Source organism: Anolis carolinensis, unplaced genomic scaffold, assembly GCF_035594765.1.
Source record: "Anolis carolinensis isolate JA03-04 unplaced genomic scaffold, rAnoCar3.1.pri scaffold_21, whole genome shotgun sequence".
NCBI lineage: Eukaryota > Metazoa > Chordata > Lepidosauria > Squamata > Dactyloidae > Anolis > Anolis carolinensis.
The window spans coordinates 1,407,879-1,435,826 of record NW_026943831.1 but is presented as its reverse complement, the minus strand read 5'-3'; the positions used below and the strand labels follow the sequence as shown (position 1 = coordinate 1,435,826).

At 42.2% G+C, this 27,948-nt stretch overlaps 1 protein-coding gene across 2 annotated transcripts; it reads left to right on the top strand.

The window, feature by feature from the left end:
• Window positions 1-259: 259 nt before the first annotated feature.
• On the top strand, window positions 260-27,914 carry LOC107983850 (zinc finger protein 658B-like). 2 transcript variants are annotated; one of them, XM_062966483.1, is made up of 3 exons: window positions 260-596; window positions 4,281-4,374; window positions 18,807-27,914. In XM_062966483.1, the coding sequence occupies exon 3, from the start codon at window positions 19,354-19,356 to the stop codon at window positions 21,364-21,366; it is 2,013 nt and encodes a 670-aa protein (XP_062822553.1). In that variant the 5' UTR covers window positions 260-596; window positions 4,281-4,374; window positions 18,807-19,353; the 3' UTR covers window positions 21,367-27,914. The 2 variants fall into 2 exon arrangements, with proteins under 2 accessions (XP_062822553.1, XP_062822554.1); XM_062966484.1 differs by lacking the exon at window positions 4,281-4,374 and having other exon boundaries at window positions 261-596.
• The last annotated feature ends 34 nt before the right edge of the window (window positions 27,915-27,948 follow it).

The following is a 27,948-nucleotide window of genomic DNA, read 5'->3' as shown; positions in this document are numbered from 1 at the left end:
AGGATTATATTATTATCCTAGTCTATTATTGTATGAATGTATTTTATATGTATTATATTCTATTTTTCTATTTTTCTATTAATATATTTTATATTATTATATTATATTATTATATTCTATTATTATTCTATTATATTCCATTTTCATAGTATTCAATTATTATATTCTATTTCTCTATTATTCTATTAATATATTTTATATTATTATATTACATTATTATATTCTATTCTTTTCACATTACCTTCCTGTATTCCATTATTATTCTATTCTATTATCCTAGGATTATATTATTATCCTAGTCTATGATTGTATGAATGTATTTTATATCATTCTATTCCATTCTTCCGTTCTTTGTTTTATTATTCTGTTCTTTTGCCATTCATGGTTCTATTTCCGTATTGATTCCTATGACATTCTCTTCCTCTGATTCCTGGGAGGAGAAAGGGCAGAAGCCCCGCCCCCCGCCTTCGGGCGCCATCTTGGGGCCGGGCGGAAGTCCAGCGAGAGCGGGAGGCCTCCGCTTCCTAGAGGGGCGGCGCCACTTCCGGGCAGTTCCTCGAGGGCGGCGGAGAGCTGAGGAGAGCGGGAGGCGGCAGGTGAGGCGGCCTCGGGCCTTCCCTCGGGCCTTTGGACTACAACTCCCAGCCTTCCCGGCCACCCTCGGGCCCCTTCCTTTCCCCCCTCAGCCGCATCAGCGAGAAAGAAAGAAAGAAAGAAAGAAAGGGGCCCGAGGGTGGCCGGGGAGGCTCGGAGGGAGTGGAAGCATTCTCTCCTGACGTTTCGCCCACCTCTGTGGCAGGCCTCCGCAGAGGCGGGGAGGTCTCTTAGGAACGAGGCCAGTGGGGCTGATTTTTATCCCCGTGGAAGGATGTCCGGGGCGGGAGGAAGGACGAACCCGTGTCTGTTCGAGGGAAGCGTGTAGAGCGCAGTTGGCCACCTTGATTAGCATTGAATAGCCTTGCAGATTCAAGGTCGGGCTGCTTCCTGCCTGGGGGAATCCTTGGGCGGGAGGGGTTAGCTGGCCCTGATGGTTTCCTGCCTGGAATAATAATAATAATAATAATAATAATAATAAGTTTATTTGTATCCCGCCTCCATCTCCCCCGAAGGGGACTCGGGGCGGCTTACAGCAAAATCAGATACAAAACAATTACAAAATACGAAACATCAAAATACAGTAACAAAAACCAGTAATATATACACAATAACCAAAGGGGAAAAAACAAAAACATAGTAATAAGACATCAAATTAAAACAATGAGGTTGCAAAAGTAGATAAGCAAAGTGCACATTATGAGTTGCAAATTCAGAAATAGATAAAGTGCAACAGATTCAATTAAGGTCACATTGGGTTGGGAGGAGCCCTGAATTAATATCAAGTAATCAGGAGAAGAGTATAATTGTAATTATGATGATAATTATGATTGTACTATATCATTATATGGTAATGGTATTAGTAATATTACATTTAATACCTAATATACAATGTAATATTATTATAATATATTATTAGTAGTATAACATTGTATTACATTATAATATTATTATCAATATTATAAGTATATACAATCTATATATATAAAAGAGTGATGGCATCAGGGCAGTGGACAAAACAACAAAAGTACAGGCCCCCCAACCTCGAAATTTGACAACACAACCCATCACACATGCCTCAGGGTTGATACAACAAAAAGAAAAGAAAAATAAGGTCCTAATTAGAAGGAGAGCAATAATTGTTTTTATCCAATTGCTGCCAGTTTAGAGGGCTAATCTCTGCCCACTTGGTTGCCTAGCAACCAAGGGACAGCCAGGTTTCAGTTAGGGGACAGGCGGATGTAGGCCTCACTTAAGACTTCTTCCACAGATTATCTAATTTGCACTGGATTATATGGCAGTGTAGACTCAAGGCCCTTCCACACAGCTATATAACCCATTTATAATCTTATATTATCTGCTTTGCACTGGATTATCTTGACTCCACACTGCCATATAATCCACTTCAGTGTGCATTTTATACAGCTGTGTAGAAGGGGCCTCATATAATCCAGTTCTAAGCAGATAATATAAGATGATCAATATACAGTAGACTCTCACTTATCCAACATAAACAGGCTGGCAGGATAAGTAAATATATTGGATAATAAGAAGGGATTCAGGAAAAGCTGATTAAACATCAAATTAGGTAATCGTTATACAAATTAAGCATCAAAACATCATATTATACAACAAATTTGACAGAAAAGGTAGTTCCATGCGCAGTAATGCTATGTAGTAATTACAGTAGAGTCTCACTTATCCAACACTCGCTTATCCAACGTTCTGGATTATCCAACGCATTTTTGTAGTCAATGTTTTCAATATATCATGATATATTGCTAAATTCATAAATACAGTAATTACTACATAGCATTACTGCGTATTGAACTACTTTTTCTGCCAAATTTGTTGTCTAACATGATGTTTTGGTGTTTCATTTGTAAAATCATAACCTAATTTGATATTTAATAGGCTTTTCCTTAATGCCTCCTTATTATCCAACATATTCGGTTATCCAACATTTTGCCAGCCCACTTATGTTGGATAAGTGAGACTCTACTGTACTGTATTTACAAATTTACCAGTAAAATATCACAATGAATTTGAAACACTGACTACAAAAACATTGATTATGAAAAGGCAGACTGTGTTGGATAATCCAGAACAATGTATAATCGAATGTTGGATAAGTGAGATTCTACTTTGATATGAAATAATTTCTAGGATAGAATAATGCAGAACAATATAATCTCTAAAACCAGGACAGTAATAAAGAAATAAAGAAATAAAGAAAGTAAATAAAGCAAGGAAATTGGAAATTCCACAAAGGAAACAATCAGGGCCAGCTAACACCTCCCAAGAAAGGATTCTTCCAGAAAGGAAGCTGAGAAGGCAGTGAAGCACTATGTATTACCAAAGTCATTATTATTACTATCATTACTATCCTTACTATTATTATTATTATTATTATTATTATTATTATTATTGTGTTGCGGTCAACCGTGAAAATGAATACAATCTGGCTCCAAGTATTCAAAAACACTAAAATCAGAATATATAAAAATTAATGTGGTATAATAAAACAGAACAATACAATCTCTAAAATCAGAACACTAAATAAAGAACAACACTCTGAAAATAGGGGAATTCCACACAGAAAACAATCAGGGCCAGCTAACACCTCCCAACAAAGGATTCCCATCATCAAAGTCTGGCCAATCCTCTGTTTTCTCAGGGCCACAGACAGTAGAAGCATATAAAATATCGCAAACAACACCACTCTGAAAACAAGGTAATTCCAGACAGGAAAGAATCAGGGCCAGCTAACACCTCCCAACAAAAAAATCACTCAGGGAGGAAACAGCTAGGCTTTAAATCTGCAAGGCCATTACATCCTAATCATTTTTCCTAATTGCAGCATTCATACTTGCCTCCAACAGACAAAAAAAAAACAATCAGAAATATTGTATATTCACAACCTTTAGCAAATAATGTCCCCTGATGGCACAGCATGTTAAAGCGCTGAGCTGCTGAACTTCTGGACCGAAAGGCCGCAGGTTTGAATTGGGGGAACTGACAGAGCCCCCACTGTTAGCCCCAGCTTCTGCCAACCCAGAAGTTCAAAAACATGTAAATGTGAGTGCATCAATAGGTACTGCTCCGGTGGGAAGGTAACGCCGCTCCATGCAGTCATCCCACATGACCTTGGAGGAGTCTACAGACAACGACGGCTCTTTGGCTTAGAAATGGAGATGAGCACCAACCCCCAGAATCAGACATGACTGGACTTAACGTCAGGGGAAAACCTTGACCCTTGACCTTAACTACCACCAATTCCTCAAGACTTTATTTCCCATACCACCAGACTTCGCCACAGCAACGCGTGGCCGGGCACAGCTAGTATATTATATATTTAATACTGAGAGCATGACTCAGCATTTTATCTGTTTGATTGATATGTGTTTTAATTGCTTATATGTTTGGATTGTTTATACAGTAGAGTCTCACTTAACCAGTATAAACGGGCCGGCAGAATGTTGGATAAGCAAATATGTTGGATAATAAGGAGGGATTAAGGAAAAGCCTATTAAACATCAAATTAGGTTATGATTTTACAAATTAAGCACCCAAACATCATGTTATACAACAAATTTGACAGAAAAAGTAGTTCAGTATGAAATAATGCTATGTAGTAATTACTGTATTTACGAATTTAGCACCAAAATGTATTTTTTTATTTACAGTATTTATATTCCAAAATATCACGATTTATTGAAAACGTCAACTACAAAAATGTGTTGGATAATCCAGAACATTGGATAAGCGAGTTTTGCATAGGTAAGACTCTATTGTATATACAATATATTATATATTTTATACTGAGAGCATGACTCAGCATTTTATATGGTTTTAATCTGTTTGATTGATATGTGTTTTAATTGCTTATATGTTTGGATTGTTTATATTTGGATGAGATGTGTTTTATTGTTTACCTGTGTGGCATTAAATTCTTGCCGGATTTGTAAGCCGCCTTGAGTCCCCTCCGGGGCCGAGAAAGGCCAGGTAAGTACATCAAAATAATATACTATATTAATAATAAAAATACATAAAGTAGTGATGATAATAATAGAAGATAATAAAACAACAACAACAATAATAATAATAAATAGTATCACAAGTCGAACACTTCCCAAGTGTGATACGAAATCCAGCATGGCTATCTTGTTTGTTGTGTCATACAATAAAATAAATAGTATAATAAAATAATATGATCATAACATAAATACATATTGGTTATAGGAATAATAAATAACACAAAATAAAGGAGAGGAAGAAGGAAGAGGTAAACGGGGGAATATATCCCTCTTCCGCTCCTTCCTTTGCTGGGAGGGAGTTGGGAGTTTTAGTTACATGCTTTATTTTACAAATTGCTTGGGTACCTGGCAGTTCCCGGGTCATTTGAAAAGGGCCTTGTTTGTTTTTGGGTGTGCGGTAATAAAAATTATAATAATAATAATAATAGGTTTATTTATATCCCGCCTCCATCTCCCCCAAAGGGGACTCGGGGCGGCTTACAGCAAAATCAAAATACAAGCAATGATAAAATATGAAACATCAAAGGACAACAACAGAAAGCAATAATAAAATATACACAGTAGTCGAAAAAACACAACACAGAATGAAAACATCAAATTAAAAACAATGAGGTTGCAATAGTGGATAAGCAAGGTGCACATTATGAGTAACAAATTCGTAAATAGATAACGTGCAATAGAATCATTATTTATTTTATTTATTTATTACATGCATTTATACCCCGCCCTTCTCCCCGAGGGGACTCAGAGCGGCAGATTCTGCCACGAGGGCCAGCAACAAATATACTATAAAACAAAACAATTAAAACATGATAAAAAGTATACAAAAATTGAAACGCTGCAAGGCAGCGATATTGCACCATCCTCAGTCATTCAATACTGCTACAATTACAGATTTGCGGCCCGATTACATCGGCCCATGAGCTTATTCGCTGAATGCCTGGGCGCAGAGCCAAGTTTTTAGTTTCCTTCTAAATCCCAGGAGGGATGGGGTTTGCCGGATATCGCTGGGGAGGGAGTTCCACAGCCGAGGGAGGAGCCACCACCGAGAAGGCAGGCCCTGTCCCTCGTCCCCACCAGCCGCGCCTGCGAGGCAGGTGGGATCGAGAGCAGGGCCTCCCCGGAAGATCTTAAGGTTCTAACGGGCTCATAGGAGGAGATACGTTCGGATAGATAGGCAGGACCACAACCGTTTAGGGCTTTGTAGGTCAAGACCAGCACTTTGAATTGGGCTCGGAAGCATATCGGCAGCCAGTGGAGCTGGCTTAGCAGGGGGGTGGTACGCTCCCTGTAAGCCGCTCCCGTTATTAATCTGGCTGCCGTCCGTTGTACTAGTTGGAGCTTCCGGGCCGTCTTCAAAGGCAGCCCCACGTAGAGTGCGTTGCAGTAATCCAGCCGGGATGTGACCAGAGCGTGGACCACCGTGGCCAAGTCAGACCTCCCAAGGAACGGGCGCAGCTGGCGCACGAGGCAGAGTTGTGCGAAGGCTCCCCTGTCCACCGCCGAGACCTGGGGCTCCAGGCTCAGCGATGAGTCCAGGAGAAGAACCCCCAGACTGCGAACCTGCGTCTTCAGGGGGAGTGCGACCCCGTCCAGCACAGGCTGTAACCCTATTCCCTGTTCAGCCTTGCGACTGACCAGGAGGACCTCCGTCTTGTCTGGATTCAGTTTCAGTTTATTGGCCCCCATCCAGTCCAACACAGCGGCCAGACACCGGTTCAGGACCTGGACAGCCTCCTGAGTGACAGGTGGGAAGGAGTGACAGAGCTGGACATCATCTGCGTACAGATGACACCGCACCCCGAAACTCCGGATGATCTCTCCCAGCGGCTTCATGTAGATGTTAAACAACATGGGGGACAATATCGACCCCTGCGGGACCCCACAGGACAATGGCTGTGGAGCCGAGCAGGCGTCCCCCAGAGACACCATCTGGGACCGACCCTCCAGGAAGGACCGGAGCCACTGCAGAACAGTGCCTCCAATGCCCAACCCGGCGAGTCGTCCCAGAAGGATACTGTGGTCAACGGTATCGAAGGCCACTAAGAGGTCCAGCAGAACCAGCAAGGACACACTCCCCCTGTCCAGTTCCCGGTGAAGATCATCGACTAAGGCGACCAAGGCTGTCTCGGTACCATGCCCCGGCCTGAAGCCAGACTGCGCCGGATCTAGAATATCAGCATCTACCAAGAATGCCTGGAGTTGCGCTGCCACCACCCGCTCCACGACCTTGCCCAAAAAGGGGAGATTGGAAATCGGCCGATAGTTCTCCAATTGAGTGGGGTCCAGTGATGGCTTTTTTAACAGCGGTTTGATCACAGCCAGTTTGAAGCTCGCTGGAACAATGCCGTCCCGAAGGGAGGCCTTCACCACCACCTTCACCCACTCGGCCAACCCCCCTCTGGCTTCTCTCACCAGCCAGGATGGGCAGGGGTCTAGGATGCAGGTAGTGGCCCTCGCCTCTCCAAGGTCACATTAGGTAGGGAGGAGTCCTGAATTATACCCAGGAATCAGGAGAAGATATCAGTTTGTTCATCTGTTACGCTGTGCCTTAGAAAAAACTCAGTCTTTGCTTTTGCTTTTTATGAATGCTCCCACTAGGAAATGCATAGGGATGTGGGTGGACTCCAGTTCCCAGAAAGCTGTCACCCGCAGAGCCTGCCAGTATTCACAGTTGGCCTTGTTGGGTCTGTGTGCCATGTTTCGCCGAGGTCCGTCACCTGCTGGGTTCAGTGTTCTCTGAATACGGGTGAACTATAACTCTCTGGTGCCAAGGTCAATCACCCCAAGTTGGCAGCGTTGGGTCTGAGTGCCAGGTTAGCTCCAGGTCCACCGTTGGTGGGGTTCAGAGTGCTCTTAGACTGCAGGTGAACTAGACATCCCAGTCCCCACAACTCCTGTAACTCATGGGGTTTTTTCCGTGTCAGGAGCGACTTGAGAAGCTGCAAGTCACTTCTGGTGTGAGTGGGTTAAAGGCTTGTGACTTGAAGGTTGGGTTGCTGGCCTGACGGCCCTTTGGGGGCTCCCCGTGGGCTTCGCGAGGCACCATCACGCACGGAGCACCCCTAAACCGGCTTGCCTCCCTATTATCCGTCAGTTCCGGTTATCCGACATTCAGCCCGCCCATTTATGTCGAATTACTGGAAGTCTACTGTATATACACAGTGACATAAGTATAAAAAACCACAACGCACATAAAATGCCAGCTAATAAAATTGTAAATATTCCTGAGGCGCAGTAGAACCGGCCAGTAAAGCTGTCTGTCTGCGGTCACCGTCCAAGTGCGAAGTGACATAATTGGTGGTTCTCCAAACTGACCGTCGATTACTCAGGATCCGAGGCCCGTCTGAAGAGCCGTGCTTTGAAACTCACCCGAAGGGCTTGGAGGGTGCGGGCAAGGCTCATTCCTTTAGGGAGGGAATTCCAGGGCTGGGGGCCACCACCGAGAAGGAGGCAGGCGAGGAGAGCTGGCCGGAAGGGGAAGGGAAGCCGGAGTGTTTTGAGTCTCTCTGGAGGCCTTGCAAAAGGAGCGAGAGCGGGTTCTTGCTCCCTCCTCCCTCCCTCCCTTTGGCATCCATTCTTCAGCCGGCTGAGCTTCCGCGTTGCAATGGCGCAGGAATGTGCTGAGGGTAATCACTTCCCAAACTCATTCATCGTTATGAAGAGCTTTTGAGTTCTGCTGCTGATGTTTTAAAAGGTGCTTTTAGGATGTTTTTAAGATTTTTTTTTAAAGATGTTTTTAAAATGTTTTTTAAATTGTTAATTTTAGCCGGTTCTTGTAAGCCGCTCCGAGCCCTAGGGGAGTGGCGGCATATAAGCTTGAAAAATAAATAAATAAATAAATAAATAAATAATTTTGAATGGGGACTATGTTTAAAAGTACTATTGAAGTGTGGCTTTCAACGGTATATAATAAATATTTTATCCTATACTGCAAAGAGGTTTTAACGGCTGAGGCTCTTTCAGGCAGGGGGGAATCTTTTGATCCCACCGCTGCCACCAAATTGCAAAGATGTCATCAAGGGGGAGAAATCTTTTCTAAAATCCCACCTCTGACACCAATTGCGGAGATGTGGATGAGTATATTTATATTATTATTATATATTTTATATCCGCTGCCACCAGTTATGAAAGATGTTTATAATGCGGCCACCAGATGTGAAGGGGATTATCAACTCTTGTGATTATCAAATCACTATAGAAGATGTAGCCACTGGCTACTTAGAGAGGAGACTTTTAAAATTTTATTTTTCTTCTTTCTTGTTTGCTTTTGATGGTAATATATATTTCAGAGACTGAGATGTTAAAAAGAACAATAACACGTTTATTCGGGCACAAGCTTAATGGTTACAGTAACTTCTTTAGAGACATTTGGACTAACTGTTGTAAAGCTATATTGAGGTGTTTCAAACTTTATAATACTACTTCCACCTTTACTGCTTTAACCTGTAGTCACCCTGTGAATTTCAGTCACAGACTATCTGTTCCTTATCTGGAAACAGACTACCCTAAAATAAGTCGCCAAACTTATTTTAAACTGACTCAAATAAGCACTGGACTCTCCCTGATTCTCCAACTGAGAACCAGTCCCAACTGCACCTCAGCAGGGCACGCAGTATCTTAAAATAAGCCACCAAACTTATTCTAAATTGACTCAAAATGACCAATTGAGTCTCCCTGATCCCCTAACTTAGGATCAGTCTTCCCTGAGCCTCAACAGAGCACAGACTGAACTCTCTTAAACATTCCCTCCTTTTTCTCCAAACGGCGGTTGGCTCCGCCCTCGTTACTAAGGCAACCTACCTCAGAATGCTGAGCTGGCTACCATCCCCCATGCAATGTTAACTCTAATACTTGTCCTTTTAAAACACAGTTAAACGTGACTTTTAAAACGCAATTAAACATGACATCTGTAAACTAAAAACTTCACACCTCTTTACATATACTTTGTTAATTTTTAATTCCAAAACGTAATATACTTTGTGGATAGCCCTCGTAGTGGTTATAGGTAAAGGTAAAGGTTTCCCCTGACGTTAAGTCCAGTCGTGTCCGACTCTGGGGATTGGTTCCCTTTGCTGTTCTTCATCTGACACCTGCTCTCCTGACTCAACCACAACAAAGGATACATGGATAGGTCAGCCATCTTGGATAGTGAGTGCGACCAGATGTGCTCTAGACCCCTTCCCTTCTTGGCTCCTCAGACTCGCCGGTGGGGGTTTAACCGAGTTGTTTACGGGGATTATCAGCGCCTCGTAGGAGCAGGGACACATACCATCAAGCTTTTATAAAGCCATCGTAAGACAAATTTTAAAGAAGTCGTCCCTTGACCCCCTGGTATTGAATAACTACCGGCCTATTTCCAATCTCCCTTTTTTGGCCAAGGTCCTGGAATGAGTGGTGGCCTCTCAGCTCTGGGGATTCCTGGATGAAGCCGATTATCTTTTTTTTCCATATATTTTTATTGAAAGATTTATTTAACATAAGATAAAAAGGAGGAAAAAGAAAAAAAACGGGGGGGGGGGGGAGTGGGAAGAGAAAAGGAGGGGGGGAAAAGGAGGGGAGGAGGGTGCGGTGGGGGGGGAAGGGGTGTGGGGGTTAGGGAAGGTTTCTTGACTTCCACGCTTCTTCTTTTTGTTGTCTTCCATTCTTTTGGTTTTAAGTCTTATCTTGTTTTCTTTGTATAGTAATCCTGCGGTTTCCCTTATATTAGTATTGGTATCTTTTCTTTTTTCAACCAGTCTTTTACTGGTTTCTAGTTGGTAGCCGTTCTTGATTTATTTTCAACCTTTGATAATAAGTAAGTAAAATGGTCCATGTTCATAACTTCGACTATTTTTGTTATCCATTCGTTTTTGTCTGGGATAGTTTTTTGTTTCCATACTTTTGCGTATACTAATCTGGCAGCTGTCGTTAGGTATACAAAAATTTTGTCATCATTTTTTGACCAATCTAAATTTACCATTCCCAATAGGAAGGATTCTGGCGCTAGTGGTATATTTACTTTTAGGATCTTTTGGCAGGCACTGTGTATTGTTTTCCAGTAGGTTCTTGTCTTCTCGCACGTCCACCACATATGAAAATATGTTCCTTCAATTTTCCCGCATTTTCAGCACTTGTTATTTTTATCTTTTGAGTATTTTGCTATTCGTTCTGGTGTCAGGTGCCAGCGATACATCATTTTCAGCCAATTTTCTCGGAGATTGTTTGCATAGGTATATTTCAATTTCTTTTTCCAAATTTGTTCCCATTCACTGAGCATAATTGTTCTGCTTATGTTTTTAGCCCATTTTATCATACATGGCTTGATGTAATCTATTTCCGTGCTCCATTCTAGTAGAAATTTGTAGATCTTGCTTGTCGCCTTCTTCCCATTCAGTAATACTTTATCCCATACTGTTTGTTTCTCTTCAAATCCAAGTTTGGCGTCTTTTGTGAAATGTTCTTTAATTTGATAGTACTGAAACCATGATATGTTTATATTTTGTTTTTTCAATTCTTCTAGGGATTTTATTTTTAGTTCTTTGCCTTCTTTCTTCAAGACATCTCTGTATGTTGGCCATTTACTCCATCCTGTTTCCCTCCTGTGGCCTGCCTCTGGCGGTGACAGCCAGAGTGGGGTTTTATTATATAATCTTTTTTTATATTTCTCCCAGATTTTCAATAGTGCGGAGCGGATAAAATGGTTTCCAAAATTTCTTTCCGTTTTTTTCTTCTCGTACCACAGGTACGCGTGCCAACCTGCCCGCAGGTCATGACCATCTAGAGTCAGCAATTTCTTGTTTTTTAAATTTATCCATTCTCTAATCCAGTTCAATGCATTAGCTTCAAAATATAAACTTACATTTGGTAGACCCAATCCTCCTTTTTCTTTTTCGTCAGTCAGATTTGTGTATTTTATTCTCGCTTTTTTGTTGTTCCAGATAAATTTTAATATATCTTTGTTCCATTGTTTAATTAGCTTCAGATTTCTAATTATGGGTAGGTTTTGAAATAAATACATTAATTTTGGTAGAACATATGTCTTTATCGCTGCAATTCTGCCCAAAATAGATAATTTGAGGTGAGTCCAGTTCTTAAGCTTTCTTTTGATTTCATTCCATTTGTTTGTGTAATTATTTTGCAGTAATTGCGAGTTTTTAGATGTCAAATATACTCCTAAGTACTTTATCTTGTTCACAACTCTAAAGTCCGTTATCTTAGCTAGATTCTCTTGTCGTTGTTTGGAGATGTTCTTGGGTAAAATTGTTGATTTATTTTTATTTATTTTGAGGCCCGATACCTTCCCGAATTCCTCTATTTTATGTAACCATTCTTTGATATTATTCAGTGGATCCTCAACAATACATATCAAATCGTCAGCAAAAGCTCGTAATTTATATGTTTCTTTGCCTATTTTCAGTCCTTTGAGATTTGTATCCTTCCTGATGTCGTTCAGTAGCATTTCTAGTGATAATATAAATATGAGCGGGGATAGGGGACACCCCTGTCTCGTACCTTTCCTTATTTTTATTTTGCTTGTCGTTTGGCCATTAATCCAAATACTTGCTTCTTGATCAGTGTAGATCGCTTGTATGGCGTTTATAAAATTATAACCCGCATCCATTTCTTTGAATAGTAGTTTAAAAAATTCCCAATTAATGCTGTCAAGTGCTTTCTCAAAGTCTATAGCTAATATTGCCAATTCTTTTTTATTATTGCACTCATAGTACTCTATAATGTCAATTAAGCTCCTGACGTTGTCTTTAATGTTCCTATTTGGTAGGAACCCAGTTTGGTCCTCCCCGATCCAAGTTGTTAAGTATTCTTTTAATCTCTCCGCAATTATTGCCGTAAAAATTTTATAGTCGATATTTAATAACGATATTGGTCTGTAATTTTTGACGTTTGTAGCATCAGTGTTTTCTTTTGGGATCATGACTATATTTGCCTCTTTCCATGAGTTTGGTATTTTACCCAAATGTAGGGCTTGGTTCATTATAGTTTTTAAGTGAGGTATTAATTCTTCTTTAAATTTTTTATAGTAAATTGCTGTTAGACCATCTGGGCCTGGGGACTTATTGTTGTTCAATTTTTTTATAGCAGTGTCTATTTCTCTTTCTGTGATGTCCTTGTTCTGTGATGTCTGTGTCTCTGTTAATTTCGGGATATTTTGTCTTCCTAAGTATTTCATTATATCCTCATTTTTAATATGATCCTTTGTGTACAATTTTCCGTAGAACTTGTTGAATTGTTTCAGAATTTCATGGTCTGTGGTATAAGATCTTCCTTCCTCGTTGATTTGGATTATCCAGCTTTCTTGTTTCCTTTTCCTTAGCAATCTTGTCATCCATTTCCCAGGTTTATTTGCGTTATTAAAATGATATTGTTTCATAAATTTCAATTCTTTAGCTCTCTGTTCCATCTCTAAATTTTGTCTTTGTCTTTGTAAAATGTCTAATTCTGTTTTAATTGATGTGTTATTTGGTTGTCTTTTCAGTTCTGTTTCTGTTCTTTCAATTTCCTTTTGGATTTCTTTTTGTTTAATCCGTTTTGCATTGTTTTTTATGGCATTTAGTTGAATGAAGTTTCCCCTCATCACAGCCTTACTGGCATCCCAGATGATAGTCTTTTCTACGTCGGCTGTATCATTAAATTCAAAATATTCTTTTAAGCATTTTTTCCCGTTGTTTACATCTTCTTCAGATCTCATTAAATTTTCGTTCAGTCTCCATTTCCTCTTTTTTGCTGTTTGGTTTATTTGGATTTCCAATGGACAATGGTCCGTGTCTATCCTTGGAAGAATTTTTATTTTCTTTATTTTTGAGATTAGTGTTTTAGTCATCCAAATCATATCAATTCTTGACCAGTTTTTAAATCTGTTAGAATAGAATGTATAGTCTTTCTCGGTTGGATGTAAATTTCTCCAGGCATCTTCCAGATCCAGTTCTTTATTTAAAAGTATGAAATTTATTGGTAGTTGTCCTGCCTTCGGGTCTTTTGTCTTTTTCCCTTGGTCTGATTTATCCAGTTTGCTTTCCAAAACTCCGTTGAAGTCCCCCATCAGCATTAAATCATTGTATTCTTGGCTTTCAATTAAATCCTTTAATTCCTTGACGAATTTATTTTTGGGTCTATTGGGGGCATATATGTTACATATTAATAATTTGTTCCCTCCTTTATCAATTTTGATCCCCACTATTCTTCCTTCTGTGTCTTTAAATGCCAATTGTGCTGAGTATTTTTCTTTTATATAGATGACTACTCCTTTCTTTTTTTCTGGGGCCGCTGAATAAAATTCCTTTCCAATTTGTTTGTGTGCCAATAGTGCTGTGAATTTCTGTGATATGTGCGTTTCTTGAAATGCAATGACATCATAATTACCTTTCTTTACATAATTAAATGTTTTCTTCCTTTTTGGGGAGTGTTCAATCCATTTACATTATTTGAATAGCATTTCAAATCCCAGTTCATTTTAAGTTTTTCCATCTTCTCTTTCTCCTTTCTCGCCTCCTTTTGTCTTCGGATCTTCATCTTCCTCCACCTCTTCTTCCTCTTCCACAGATCTAGATTTGTTGCTGCTAGTCCATAGAATAGTTCCATATTTTCGGGTGATTCCTCTCTCACTCTTTTGGTTGGGTTCCCTTGTTCTGGTGTTTTGTCCCCTCTTGTATCTTTTTTCAATCTCTTATAAAATTCCCTCGCCTTTTCTTCAGAGGTTAGCCAAAACCTTTCACCTTTGTACGTAGTCATTATTCCCTCTCCTTTTTCCCAACGGAATCTAATTTTTAATTTTTTTAATTCTTCTGTTAAAAACATATACTTCCTCTTTTTCCTTAACGTCGCTGATGGAATTTCTTTTAGTATGGCCACTTTCTTCCCTTTATAATTTGTTGGCGTAACATTATTCAATTTTAAGATGTCATCCCTTATAATTTTTTTTGTGAAGTTGACGATGACGTCTCTTTCTGCTTTGTTATGTGTTGCGTAATTTGTCGAAATTCTATAGACTATCTATTTTATCTTCCACGTCTTCTTCCGGCCAGTCCATCAATTTGGCTGTTAGTTGTATTATTATTTTCCTTATGTCTTCGTTGGGTTCCTCTTTTACGTTCCTATATCTTAGTTGAAATTCCATAGCTTGTTGTTCAAGTCTTTCTTGCATTGTTCCCAATCGGTTGCTGTTCTCCTCTATTTGATCCATCTTTAACTTCTGTTCGCTTTGAGTCTTTTCTAGATGTTGTCTCTCTGCCTTCATCTCTTTTACTTCTTTCCTTACCTCCGTTATTTCTTGTTTGAGGTTTGACATGTCTTTCTTCATTTCTCCTAAATTTTCTGTCATTTCCATACTCATCTTTTGGATTTGTTCCTGGAATTGGTCCTGTTTTTCCGAAATGCGTTGGAGTTCCTTCATAATTTCTTTAAACATTGATTCCTACTGAAATGATGATTTTCTTACTGTCCCAGTATTTTGTGTCTTTGTCTCTTTTTCATTTTTGTATCTTGGAGTTAAATTTGCCATTATGCGTATATTTCTGTACTTCGATTCCCTCTTCTTGATCTCTTGTGTTCTTTGTTATATTTAAATATTTGCTTGTCTTGAAGTTTTCTACTTTATTTTCTTTATCTACCTTGTCTTCCTTGTTGTTGTTTTACTTTATTTTATTTTCCCCTTCTTGTTGATTTCTATATATTTTGTTATTTTTTAATTGTTTGGTGGTGTTCCCAAACTTAGCGCCCTTATTTGTTTGCTCCGTTTGTTTGCTCTAATTTTGTCCTTTTTGTCTCTTCTTGTCTCTTTGTTGCTCTGTGTATTGTGTTGGTGCAGTTTTGATTGGTTTATTTTTTACTGCACCAGCCTGCCTCAGCAGTTTATTTATTGCTTCCCTTTCTTCTCAACTCTTAATATTTATTTGTATTTTATTTTGTTATATTTTATTTATTTTGTTTGGTGGTCCTTCTTCAATTCTTCTTTGATTAACTATTTTACTCTATTTCCCCTAGAATGTCTTGTAGAGTCTGCTTGCCTTTATTTATTTCTTGTCTTTGGATCCTCTGATTATTTATTGTTGTTATTGTTATTATTTCTTAATATTCTTAATATTTTATTACTTATTTCTTGTTCTATGTTGTTATTGTTTCTATAATATTATTTAATATTGTTATTATTTTTCTAGAGATCGTAAATTAGAAACCAATTTGGTGGTATAGTGGTTAGGATCCAAAGACCTTAGATTAGAAGCCCAGACCAAGTTCCTAATATCCACCGTATATTATCTTATTTGATTTTTATTTAGTCTCCTTTTGTATACGGGTGGTTTTCCTTGCCAGTCTTCCTTGCCAGTCTTCTGTTTGCTTCAGCAGGGCTTTAGCGCATGTGTGGGATTTTCCTGCCCTTCCCTCTCAGTCTCGCGAGATCCGCCCTTACTCACTCTCGTGCCTTCTGCTTTGGCTTTCTGCAGACACAGTCGCCTGTTTATCTTCCGTGTCTTTAAGCTAATTTGCCTGCCTCCCCCAGCTTGTTTTGACTAGAGCTCTTTTCCAAGGTCAGTGACTCAGCTCAATCTTCACTTCTTTCTCAGTTCGTGTGTTTGTTTGACTTAACCGTTTGTGTCCAGGAGTCAAATTTGCGTTTACTGTTTATTTGTTTGTTGGGGGGGAGGGGGGCGTGCGCTGCCTTAGCGCCCCTTTCCAAGATCTCTCTCCCTCTCTCTCTTCCCTATTTTAGTTTAGTTTAATTTACAGCGCCGCACCTTCAACCTCCTTCAATCTCTTCTCCCAACTGGGTCTAGTCTCTCTTCCAAACCTTTTTCGGTCAAAACCGCACTGTTCTTTCTTCCCCGCTGCTGGTAATCTGCTGCCCTGCAGAGGTCTTGTCCGAGCCCTTGGTCACCCTCCCTTGAGGGGAAAAGCAGCCCTTGGGTCAATTCGACCCCTATGGGTCCGCAGCCGCGAGGGTTCTTTATTATGTCGCTCACCACTTGTGATGACTCATGGGCCTTGTAGTCCTGCTCCTAGTACTATTGTGGCAGACGAAGAGGAAAACATGGGGTTTTCGCCGGTTCAGCAAGAGCCGGAGTCTCTTCACCTGCAGGATGTTGATGTTTGCCCTCAAGAATTCAGCCAAACAGGCCTTGGGCAGAACTCCCCCCCCCGTTTTCCAGGAGGGAAAATTATTCTAAAGATAGGGGAGCCAGGGAGGCTAATCGCAGAAGCCTGAGAATCGCTGCCAAACAAATGGCTGATTAGGTCTGCTTCCCTTGGGAACTTCTAAGGAGTCATGCATCTGGACAGAGTTGGGTTTCGCTTCTCGTTCTCTAGGGAAAGAGTTCTGTTGGCGGGAAAACGAGACCCAATATAGGTGTTTGGCGCGAGGGATACTTTGCGGAGTCAATTGATCAGCTTGAGGAGAGAGATCGTGTGTGGACTTCGTAATCCCAGTTCCTTGCTTCCCGGATCAAGCTTCAAGCCTTGCCTTGTCTCACGGTTTACCACGGACTCTGTTTCATGCTTCATGTTCGTCTTGCCTCCAGACACGGATCCAGTCAAGAATCAAGTTTATTCCCAGCCTTGTTGTCAAGCTTCATTGGACTTTAAAGACTCTGTTATTTCCCCACACTATTGCTTGGCAAAGTGTGTGTTTCGGTCAAGTGGATTAAAACTTTGAACTCTAATATCTTATATTGGACAATACATTTCTGGACTATATTTGACCTCATCTGAAAGGACTGCTTCTGAACTATATTCTTCACTTGTTTTTATTGATTTTATATATTTCTTTAATAAAGATATTAGATAGAGACTGGCCTCTGTGTAAGGTTATTGGTGCTCTGCAGCCTGGGTCCTGACACCACTGTTATTGTTTAGTTAGTCTTCTACTTTTAATTTCATTTAAGAAGAGAGAGTTTCTCTCGTACTCACTCGTTTCCCGTGGCTGTGTTTTTCTTCAGTTTAAAAGTGTGGTGGCTGGCGGTGATCCTGTGAAGTCCTCGCTTCCAGGCTGGGCTTCTCCGGGACCCGCTACCCTGCGGAGGTCTCGTCCGGACCCCTGGCTGCCCTCCCTTGAGGGGAAAAGCAGCTCTTGGGTCATTGGTTCGACCCCCTATGGGTTTGCGACCTTTTTGGCCTCGATCCGCCAATAAGGTGGAGGTAAACACTCCAGATCCTCAGAGCGCCGTGGGTTTGAGAGAGAGCCCTCTCTACCACCTTCCCGCCGCCATATCTCCACACCGGAAGTCAAAAGCCGATTATCTTGATCCCTCGCAGTCTGGTTTTAGACCTGGTCATGGAACGGAGACAGCTTTGGTTCCCTTGGTGGATGACCTCCTCAGAGAGCTAGACGGGGGGAGTGTGTCCCTGCTGGTTCCCTTGAATCTCTCAGCGGCTTTCGATGCCATCGACCGTGGTATCCTTCTGTGTCTGCTCTCCGGGATGGGTCTTGGGGGCACTGTTTTGCAGTGCCACCGATCCTTCCTGGAGGACCGTTCCCAGATGGTGATGCTGAGGGACACCTGCTCAGACCCCTGGCCATTGACCTGTGGGGTCCCGCAAGGTTCCATTCAGTTATCCATGCTTTTCTGTATGAAACCACTGGGTGAGGTTATCTGGAGTTTTGGATTTGGGAGCCATCTCTATGCAGATGACACACAACTCTACTACTCTTTTCCACCTAAATCCAAGTCAGCTCCCGGATCCTGGACCAGTATATTTCCGCCGCTTCTGTGACTGTTGCTGTTGTTATTATTATTATTATTATTATTATTATTATTATTATTATTATATTGAGAGGGTGGCCATCTTGGATATTGAGAGAAGGGATTTATTAAGAAGTTGGCCATCTTACATATTAGCAGGAGGGATATATTGAGAGGGCTGTCATCTTGGATATTGGGAATGGTTGGCCATCTTAGATATTGATAGGGAGGGATACATTAATAAGTCGGCCAAGTAGGATATTAGTAAAAATTCATTGAAAAGCCTGTTGTTGGCCATCTTGGATATTGGGAGAATGAAGGATCCATGGAGACGGCAACCATCTCAGATATTGGGAGACATTAATAAGTCAGTCATCTTGGATATTAGGGAAAGGCAGCCATCTTGGATTTTGGGATAAGAAATATGGAGAGAGAGGCCATCTTGAATATTGAGAGAGGAAGGGAAAGATTAATAAGTCTGGTTTTCCTCTCATTTGTCTGGCAGGTAACCTCTAAACACACCTTGAGAAGAACAACCTTTGAGAGCTTTGCCCTAAGAATGCCATAGGACTGAAATGAAGGGTCACTGCACTGGCAAGAACAAGGAATAAGTAAGAGAAAGACATATTTCAAGCAACATACTTGAAGGAAACGGGAGATTGTGCTGTTAAAAGAGGGGTTTGGGTACGAGATCAGAAGGCTACGAAATACAAAGACCGAGAAGAGGAAATCCTGTGCTGTTCAGGAGTTCATATCTGTGAACCTCTGGCATAATATCAGAATCATAAATCTAAAACAATGGAAAATCTTCATCCCCATTCCACATCACATATAGAGGAGAAGCTACATAAGTGTATGGACTGTGGGAAATGTTTCATGTGGAGAAGTTCTCTTACTACACATCAACAAACTCACACAGGAGAGAAGGCATATCAATGCATGGAATGTGGAAAGAGCTTCAGTCGAAGTGGAAATCTGCGTTCCCATCAAAGGACCCACACAGGGGAGAAGCCGTATCAATGCATCGAATATGAAAAAAGAGCTTCAGTCGAATGGACATTCTGCGCTCCCATCAAAGAACCCACACAGGGGAGAAGACGTATCAATGCATGGAATCTGGAAAGAGCTTCAGTCGAAGGGACATTCTGCGCTCCCATCAAAGAACCCACACAGGGGAGAAGCCGTATCAATGCATGGAGTGTGGAAAGAGCTTCAGTCACAGTGGAGGTCTGCGTTCCCACCAGAGGACCCACACAGGGCAGAAGCCGTATCAATGCATGGAATGTGGAAAGAGCTTCACTCGGAGTGGAGACCTTCGTTCTCATCAAAGGACCCACACAGGGGAGAAGCCGTATCAATGCATCGAATGTGGAAAGAGCTTCAGTCGAAGGGACATTCTGCGCTCCCATCAAAGAACCCACACAGGGGAGAAGACGTATCAATGCATGGAATGTGGAAACAGCTTCAGTCACAGTGGAGGTCTGCGTTCCCACCAGAGGACCCACACAGGGCAGAAGCCGTATCAATGCATGGAATGTGGAAAGAGTTTCAGTCACAGTGGAGGTCTGCGTTCCCACCAAAGGACCCACACAGAGGAGAAGCCGTATCAATGCATGGAATGTGGAAAGAGCTTCATTCAGAGCGGACAGCTGCATACCCACGAAAGGGTCCACACTGGAGAGAAGCCACATAAGTGCATGGAATGTGGAAAGAGCTTCAGCCAGAGTGAAAATCTGCGTTCACACCTAAGGACCCACACAGGGGAGAAGCCGTATCAATGCACAGAATGTGGAAAGAGCTTCAATCAGAGGGGAAATCTGCGTTCCCATCAAAGGACCCACACAGGGGTGAAGCCGTATCAATGCACAGAATGTGGAAAGAGCTTCAGTCACAGAGAAGCTCTGCGTTCCCATCAAAGGACCCACACAGGGGAGAAGCCGTATCAATGCATGGAATGTGGAAAGAGCTTCAGTCATAGTGGAGGTCTGCGTTCCCATCAAAGGACCCACACAGGGGAGAAGCCGTATCAATGCATGGAATGTGGAAAGAGCTTCAGTCATAGTGGAGGTCTGTATTACCATCAAAGTACCCACACAGGGGAGAAGCCGTATCAATGCATGGAATGTGGAAAGAGTTTCAGTAACAGTGGAGCTCTGCATTCTCATCAAAGGAGCCACACAGGGGAGAAGCCGTATCAATGCACGGAATGTGGAAAGAGCTTCAGCCAAAGTGGAAAGCTGAGTTCCCATCTGAGGATCCACACAGGGGAGAAGCCATATACATGCATAGAATGTGGAAAGAGCTTCAGCCAAAGTGGAGCTCTGCGTTCCCATCAAAGGATGCACACAGGGGAGAAGCTGTATCAATGCATCGAATGTGGAAAGAGCTTCAGGCACAGTGCAGGTCTGCGTTGCCATCAAAGGACCCACACAGGGGAAAAGCCGTATCAATGCACGGAATGTGGAAAGAGCTTTATTAGGAGTGGAGATCTGCGTTTTCATCAAAAGATCCACACAGGGGAGAAGCCGTATCAATGCACGGAATGTGGAAAGAGCTTTATTAGGAGTCGAGATCTGCGTTGCCATCAAAGGACCCACACAGGGGAGAAGTCGTATCAATGCGTTGAATGTGGAAAGAGTTTCAGTCATGGTGGAGATCTGCGTGGCCATCAAAGGATCCACACAGGGGAGAAGCCGTATCAATGCATGGAATGTGGAAAGAGCTTCATTCAGAGCGGACAGCTGCATACCCACGAAAGGACCCACACCGGAGAGAAGCCACATAAATGCATTGAATGTGGAAAGAGCTTCAGCCGGAATGAATATCTGCGTTCCCATCAAAGGAGCCACACAGGGGAGAAGCCGTATCAATGCGTTGAATGTGGAAAGAGTTTCAGCCACAGTGGAGGTCTGCGTGGCCATCAAAGGACCCACACAGGGGAGAAGCCATATCAGTGCATGGAATGTGGAAAGAGCTTCATTCAGAGTGGAAAACTGCGTTCCCATCAAAGGACCCACACACGGTTAGAGGAAGAGACCTTCCTTTCAATTCCCTGTTCTACTTAAAAAATCCGCCAGACAAGGGTCCCATCCCTCCATAGGCAGGCAAAAAATGAGAGAATAAAAGCACAGAGGAAGGCCGCCACCTTGTTCTCTATGTGTCGTGGACAACCGTCTGTGTGGATTGACTTGATCTCCCACAGAGGAGGACTCTTCTCATTATTGCAGCCATTTTTGAAGGGGTTACCCTGACCTCTTCCTCCTCAAGGAAAGCATCCCAGACTTCTCGGATGATCTGTGAACGCTTGCTGAAGTGAGAACAGCTGAAATCTTATGGTAAAGACCAGCTCTTTGGGAGCAGATAACGGCATTCCTTCGTACTGTTGTCCTGGACCTTGGCTCTGATCCCTCGATTTCAAATTCTGGACTCTGGCCTATTTCCTGTCACCCTGCTCTGGACTCTGTTTGTTGGAAATAGGCAACCTTCTCAAGCCTCCTCTGTTTAATGATTTGTCTGTATATAATGTGTTGTTTTATTACTGAAGTGTATGTGTGTCCTTGGGTGTGCAGTCTTTCCTAACACTATGTTCTTGAGGATGTGGGAGATGCTGCAGACCATGTGACCAGATCAGGGACTGATTAGAACACAGTTAAGGGATGTCAGTTGAGAGATGACCATTGAAGATGACAGTTGGAAGTAGACGGTTATGAAAGAGAGTTGTACAGAGATGTATAGTGTTGGTGGGACTTAGAAAGACTGAAATTTAAAGACGCAAACCAAAATAAGCAGCTTTTTGCAGTTTGTGGATCCAACTTTGGTGGTGTCCTTCCTCGCCCGCCCGCCTCTCCACCGGAAGGGGCTCCTGCTTTTCAACAGATTACACAGAGAAGCCATTGAAATACTTAAACATGTGGACAACTTCAACAGAAAGGAGGAAACCATGAAAATGAACAAAATCTGTCTACCAGTATTAAAAAAACCTCAAGAATCAGAACAGTAAATAAGAAGCAACACTCTGAGACATGGGAACTAGAGGCAGCTAACAAAGGATGCCCCCAGGCAGAAAGTAGCCAGTAGATGAAGCCATTCAATGCAAATTAGGGTGATTAACTCCTCACCCTGGACTTCCCACAGATATATATAAACCTGCCTTGCTTAGTTTCTCCAGACCTCACAACCTCTGAGGATGCCTGCCATAGATGTGGGCGAAACGTCAGGAGAGAATACTTCTGGAACATGGCCACACAGCCCGAAAGACTTACAACAACCCTGTGATCCCGGCCATGAAAGCCTTCGACAACACACTGAAATCAGTTGTCTCCACTTTAGAATCAGTTGTATAAAACCGTCTCGGGTCAGCCACACGGAATCCGGTCAGCAGGGTGAAGTGTCCTATTCCTGCCTCATTGCCCTGTCCCAAAGGCTTGGCCCCACAGCCATCTTTCTGTGAGTCTCTTGGGGAGCCACAGAAAGACTGAACCATCCAATGTATGCGAACTGCTGGGACCATCGGTAGGACTCACTTTCCAGCCTTTAGAGACGCTGCCTGTTTGCAGGTGTGTTCCTGAATTGCAAAGAACCCAGCGGACAAACGATGCACCTGGGACACAGGTGGGGAAGAAGCCTCACGTCTTAAGGAGGAGGACTGGTCAAGGGGGGGGGCAGGGGAGGGACCGAGGTGGGCTGAACGTGGAATACAACGGTTTCTGTGAGGGGAAGGGGAGAGATCGCAGGAGATACAGAGTACTCAAGGGTCATGTGGAAGTGGTACAAGAGGAACCTAGAAGAACAGAGCGAGGCTCAGATGGCCGGCAAGACTGGCCATTACAACATCAACATGGGATTTTACAACCTAATAAGCTGGCTCTTGAAGCCTCGGACTCCCTTTCAAATAGGGGCAGGTGGGCTTCAATGAGAGCTGTCAAGATGTCCCTGGGACAGATCCTAAGGCCTACGGATGTCAAAATTGGTTCCATCAAGCGGCTCCGCAGAGACTATTATAATCACATCTCCCACCTGCCAATTACATTCGATGACGCAACTATATCGAAGGGGGTGTTTGCATGTAAGCCATTGCTGAATTATGGGGTGACCGTATAGGGAGCGTTGTCCGGCCTCAGTTGCCCGGCCACTCGTTGCTGGACTTCAAAAGAAAGGGATATTGAATTGCCCCCAGAGCGCCCCAGAGTCGTCCCCACACACTCGAGTGAAGGGTCCGGGTCCCTCGCTAGCCCCCCAAGTTCCGGGCAAGGAGAGCGCCAGCCCTTGCCCTTAGAACGAGGGCCCCGACAAGGACTCTGTTGTGACTCGGCAGCAGCAGCAGCAGCAGAGCCAGAGTGAAGATGAGGAAGGGGATTTTGGGTTTCAGATGCAGGAGCCAGATGATGGGATGCAAGATGAAATCCAGGATGGTGTCATGGGGATGGGAAATCATGGAGTTCTACAGGCTGGTTCAGAAGCGCAGCCTGTGGATGAATTCCTGAACCAGCCTGTCCTAGATAAAAACCAGGGACACCTTCCCAAGGGAAATAATGAGCTGGCTTTGTCTCAGGCCCCTGTTCAGGCGCAAGATAAAGAACCGTCTGACCGTGACTGCCAAGAAGCTCCATTGCTATCTCGGGCTTTCTCAATGGAAAGGAATGCCTCGGCGTAGCCTGAGATTAGCTGGAAAACGGGAGGCCACTGAGGGAAAGAGAAATGCGTTCTTGGGTTGCTTTTATATCTGTGTGTTGGGAGACAAATCTCAGTCAGAGCAAATTCTCTCTTCATCTGAGTGGATGGTCTATGTCTTCATGCTTTGGAAATTCTCCTGTTTATGAATCCTTGTAACCTGTGGACTATTGTATCTTTGGGAATAGACTCTTGCTTTTTGCCTATGGACCATTGGATTTATTGACTCTATTTCACAACTACTCTGGGAACTATATTTTAATCATCATCATCATCTATATATATAAAAGAGTGATGGCATCAGGGCAGCGGACAAAACAACAAAACTACAGGCCCCCCCAACCTCGAAATTTGACAACACGTCATCCACGGCTCTAGGTTGATACAACAAAAAGAAAGGAAAAATAAAGTCCTAATTAGAGGGAGAGGAATAATTGTTTTTATCCAATTGCTGCCAGTTAGAAGGTAAGCTCCGCCCACTTGGTCTCCTAGCAACCTACTCAGCCCCGGAAACAGGCAGAGTTAGGCTTCACTTAGGCCTCTTTCACAGATTATCTAATTTGCACTGGATTATATGGCAGTGTAGACTCAAGGCCCTTCCACACAGCTATATAACCCATTTATACTCTTATATTATCTATATATAGAGTCTCACTTATCCAACATAAACAGGCCGGCAGAATGTTGGATAAGTGAATATGTTGGATAATAAGAAGGGATTCAGGAAAAGCCGATTAAACATTAAATTAGATCATCATTATACAAATTAAGCACCAAAACATCATATTATACAACAAATTTGACAGAAAAAGTAGTTCCATGCGCAGTAATGCTATGTAGTAATTACTGTATTTACAAATTTACCACCAAAATATCACAATGAATTTAAAGCACTGACTACAAAAACATTGACTACTAAAAGGCAGACTACGTTTGATAATCCAGAACATTGGATAAGCGAATGTTGGATTAGTGAGGTTCTACTGTAATATGAAATAATTACTGTGATAGAATAATACAGAACAATATAATCTCTAAAACCAGGACAGTAAATAAAGAGCAACACTCTGAAAGCAGGGAAATTGGGAATTCCACAAAGGAAACAATCAGGGCCAGCTAACATCTCCCAAGAATGAATTTTTCCAGAAAGGAAGCTGAGAAGGGAGTGAACCAGTGTCTATTACTAAACTCATTATTATTACTATCATCATCATCATCATTATTATTATTATTATTATTATTATTATTATTATTATTATTACTATGTTGCTGTGAACCGTGTAATGAATACAATCTGGGTCCAAGTATTCAAAAACACTAAAATCAGAATATATAAAAATTACTGTTGTATAATAAAACAGAACAATACAATCTCTAAAATCAGAACACTAAATAAAGAACACCACTCTGAAAACAAGGGAATTCCAGACAGGAAACAATCGGGGCCAGCTAACACCTCCCAACAAAAAATTCACTCAGGGAGGAAACAGCCAGGCTTTAAAGCTGCAAGGCCATTACGTGCTAATCGTTTCTCCTAATTGCAGCATTCATACTTGCCTCCAACAGACAAAAAAACCCAATCAGAAATATTGTATATTCACAACCTTTAGATAATAATATCCCCTGGTGGCGCAGCGTGTTAAAGCGCTGAGCTGCTGAACTTCTGGACCGAAAGGCCGCAGGTTTGAATTGGGGGAAGTGGAGAGAGCCCCCACTGTTAGCCCCAGCTTCTGCCAAACCAGAAGTTCAAAAACATGCAAATGTGAGTACATCAATAGGTACTGCTCCGGCGGGAAAGTAACCAGACTTCGCCACAGCAACGCGTGGCCGGGCACAGCTAATAATAATAATAATAATACGTTTATTTATATCCCGCTAGATTTATATTCCGCTTTGATTTTATATATATACTGCTTTTGCTCAATAACACTACAAAAGACTATCTTGTGTGTGTGGCTTGGTGTCAACAGCAAAGTGAACTCTTCTGAGGTGCGACAGGTTCCATCCGTCTCCTTTGCCTTGTGTTTACAAGACCCCCCCCCCCCCCCCGGTGAGCCCCCTCCCTAGAACACTGATGGCCAACCTATGACACGCGTGTCAGCACTGACACGCCTAGCCATTTTTGCTGCATGCAGATTGATTGGATGACTATGTCTTTTGTGGCCAAATTTGGTGTGATTTGGTCCAGTGGTTTTGTTGTTTACTCCATGGGAAGTATGCACATTACATACATACATACATATATATTTATATATACTAGCTGTGCCCGGCCACGCGTTGCTGTGGCAAAGTGGTGGTGGTATCGGTTAAAACTTGTTGGGGAATTTTTATTTGACGTTATTTGTATTTTTTTAAATTAATTTTATTGTCACTTATCTTTTTTATGTATTATATTTTATTATTTTGTTGTATTATTTTTAGTCATTTTGTTATAGTATTTTATTGTATTAATTATTTTAGTGTTTTTTATAATTTTTTATTTGTATTTATTTTTTATCATTATTTTATTAACACTGGGCTGAGTGGGTTGCTAGGAGACCAAGTGGGTGGAGCTTAGCCTTGTAACTGGCAGCAATTGGATAAAAACTATTATTCCTGTCCCTCTAATTAGGAATTTATTTTTCTTTTCTTTTTGTTGTATCAACCTAGAGGCATGGATGAGGGGTTGTGATGTCAATTTTCGAGGTTGTGGGGTGTTTACTTTTGTTGTTTTGTCCGCTGCCGTGATGCCATCACGCTTTTATATATATAGATTGTAGTATATTATCATATTACTATATTATTATTATTATATTATTCATTATTCATGACTACATTGAAACTAGAATAGAGAGAAAGCAGCATGGAAACTGCAAGAGGTACCATAGATTGTTGTACATGGAAATAATGGTAGTAAATAGTTTTAGATTTATTGAATACAGTTAAATATTACAATTATACATTTTTATTATTTAAAATATACATATTGCGAAATTATGGTTTTTTTCTCGAAGTGACACACCACCCAAGTCATGCTAGGTTTTTTGGTGAATTTTGACACCCCAAGCGCAAAAGGTTGCCCATCATTGCCCTAGAATACCCTCCGGTCCCTCGGCGTCTCAGAGCTGACCCTCCCCCTCAAGCCCATCGCCCTCCACCCCTCCAACAGGTCACCATCCGGGGGGGGGGAGGGGAGTTCCGGGACCTGGGGACCCCCATTGAGGTCATGCTGGGGAGAGGGAGACGTGGTCAAGCGTGCCGTTCCAGGGAGAAGCGCAACGTAGTGCTTCCACAACACCGTCACGGTCATCCCGCCCCTGTTGTGACTCAGGTTGAACCTCAGATTGACTCGGATGAGGAAAGAGGGACTCAGGTTCAAAATCTCCCCGAAAGGCCTGTAGATTTGGAGGATGAGGAGCAGAGGGTGCAGGTTCAGTTCCCACAGGGAGGGTTGGAGTGGATGACCCAGAAGCCCCTGAAGCCGGCCAGGTGACCACGGACATGGGAGCGGAGGAAGGGAGGGTGGAAGGTTCCAGCTTCCTAATGAGTCTCAGCGAAATGACGAGCAAGCTGGCCTTGATGGTATGGGCTCGTTAGATAGGGCTGAGCGTTTGGAATTGAGGGTTCGGCGTAGTGTGAGAATCGCAAACAGAAGGGAGGTGAGGGGGCAGAGAAATGCCTTCGTGTTTTGTAAAGGGGTGCATTCGGGGAAAAGCCTTGGTCAAAGCAACTTTCTCGTGACCGCAGAAGCAAGCTCCAGTTTCCCTGCTGTGCTTTGGATTATTATTGCAGCCCATGTGTCCATGTTCCTTGGAATTGCCATGCTCTCTTTGGATGTTGTTTATTCCTTGTGAATTCCTGACTTACATCCTAAGACTATATTTGTAACTGACTTTTGGTGCTTTACTTTTGCTTTTTGAAGAACTTTTTATTATCTATCGTTAATAAACTAAAAAGACTCAAACCTGCCGTGGAGTTTGTGTGTTAGAGCAAGGTGA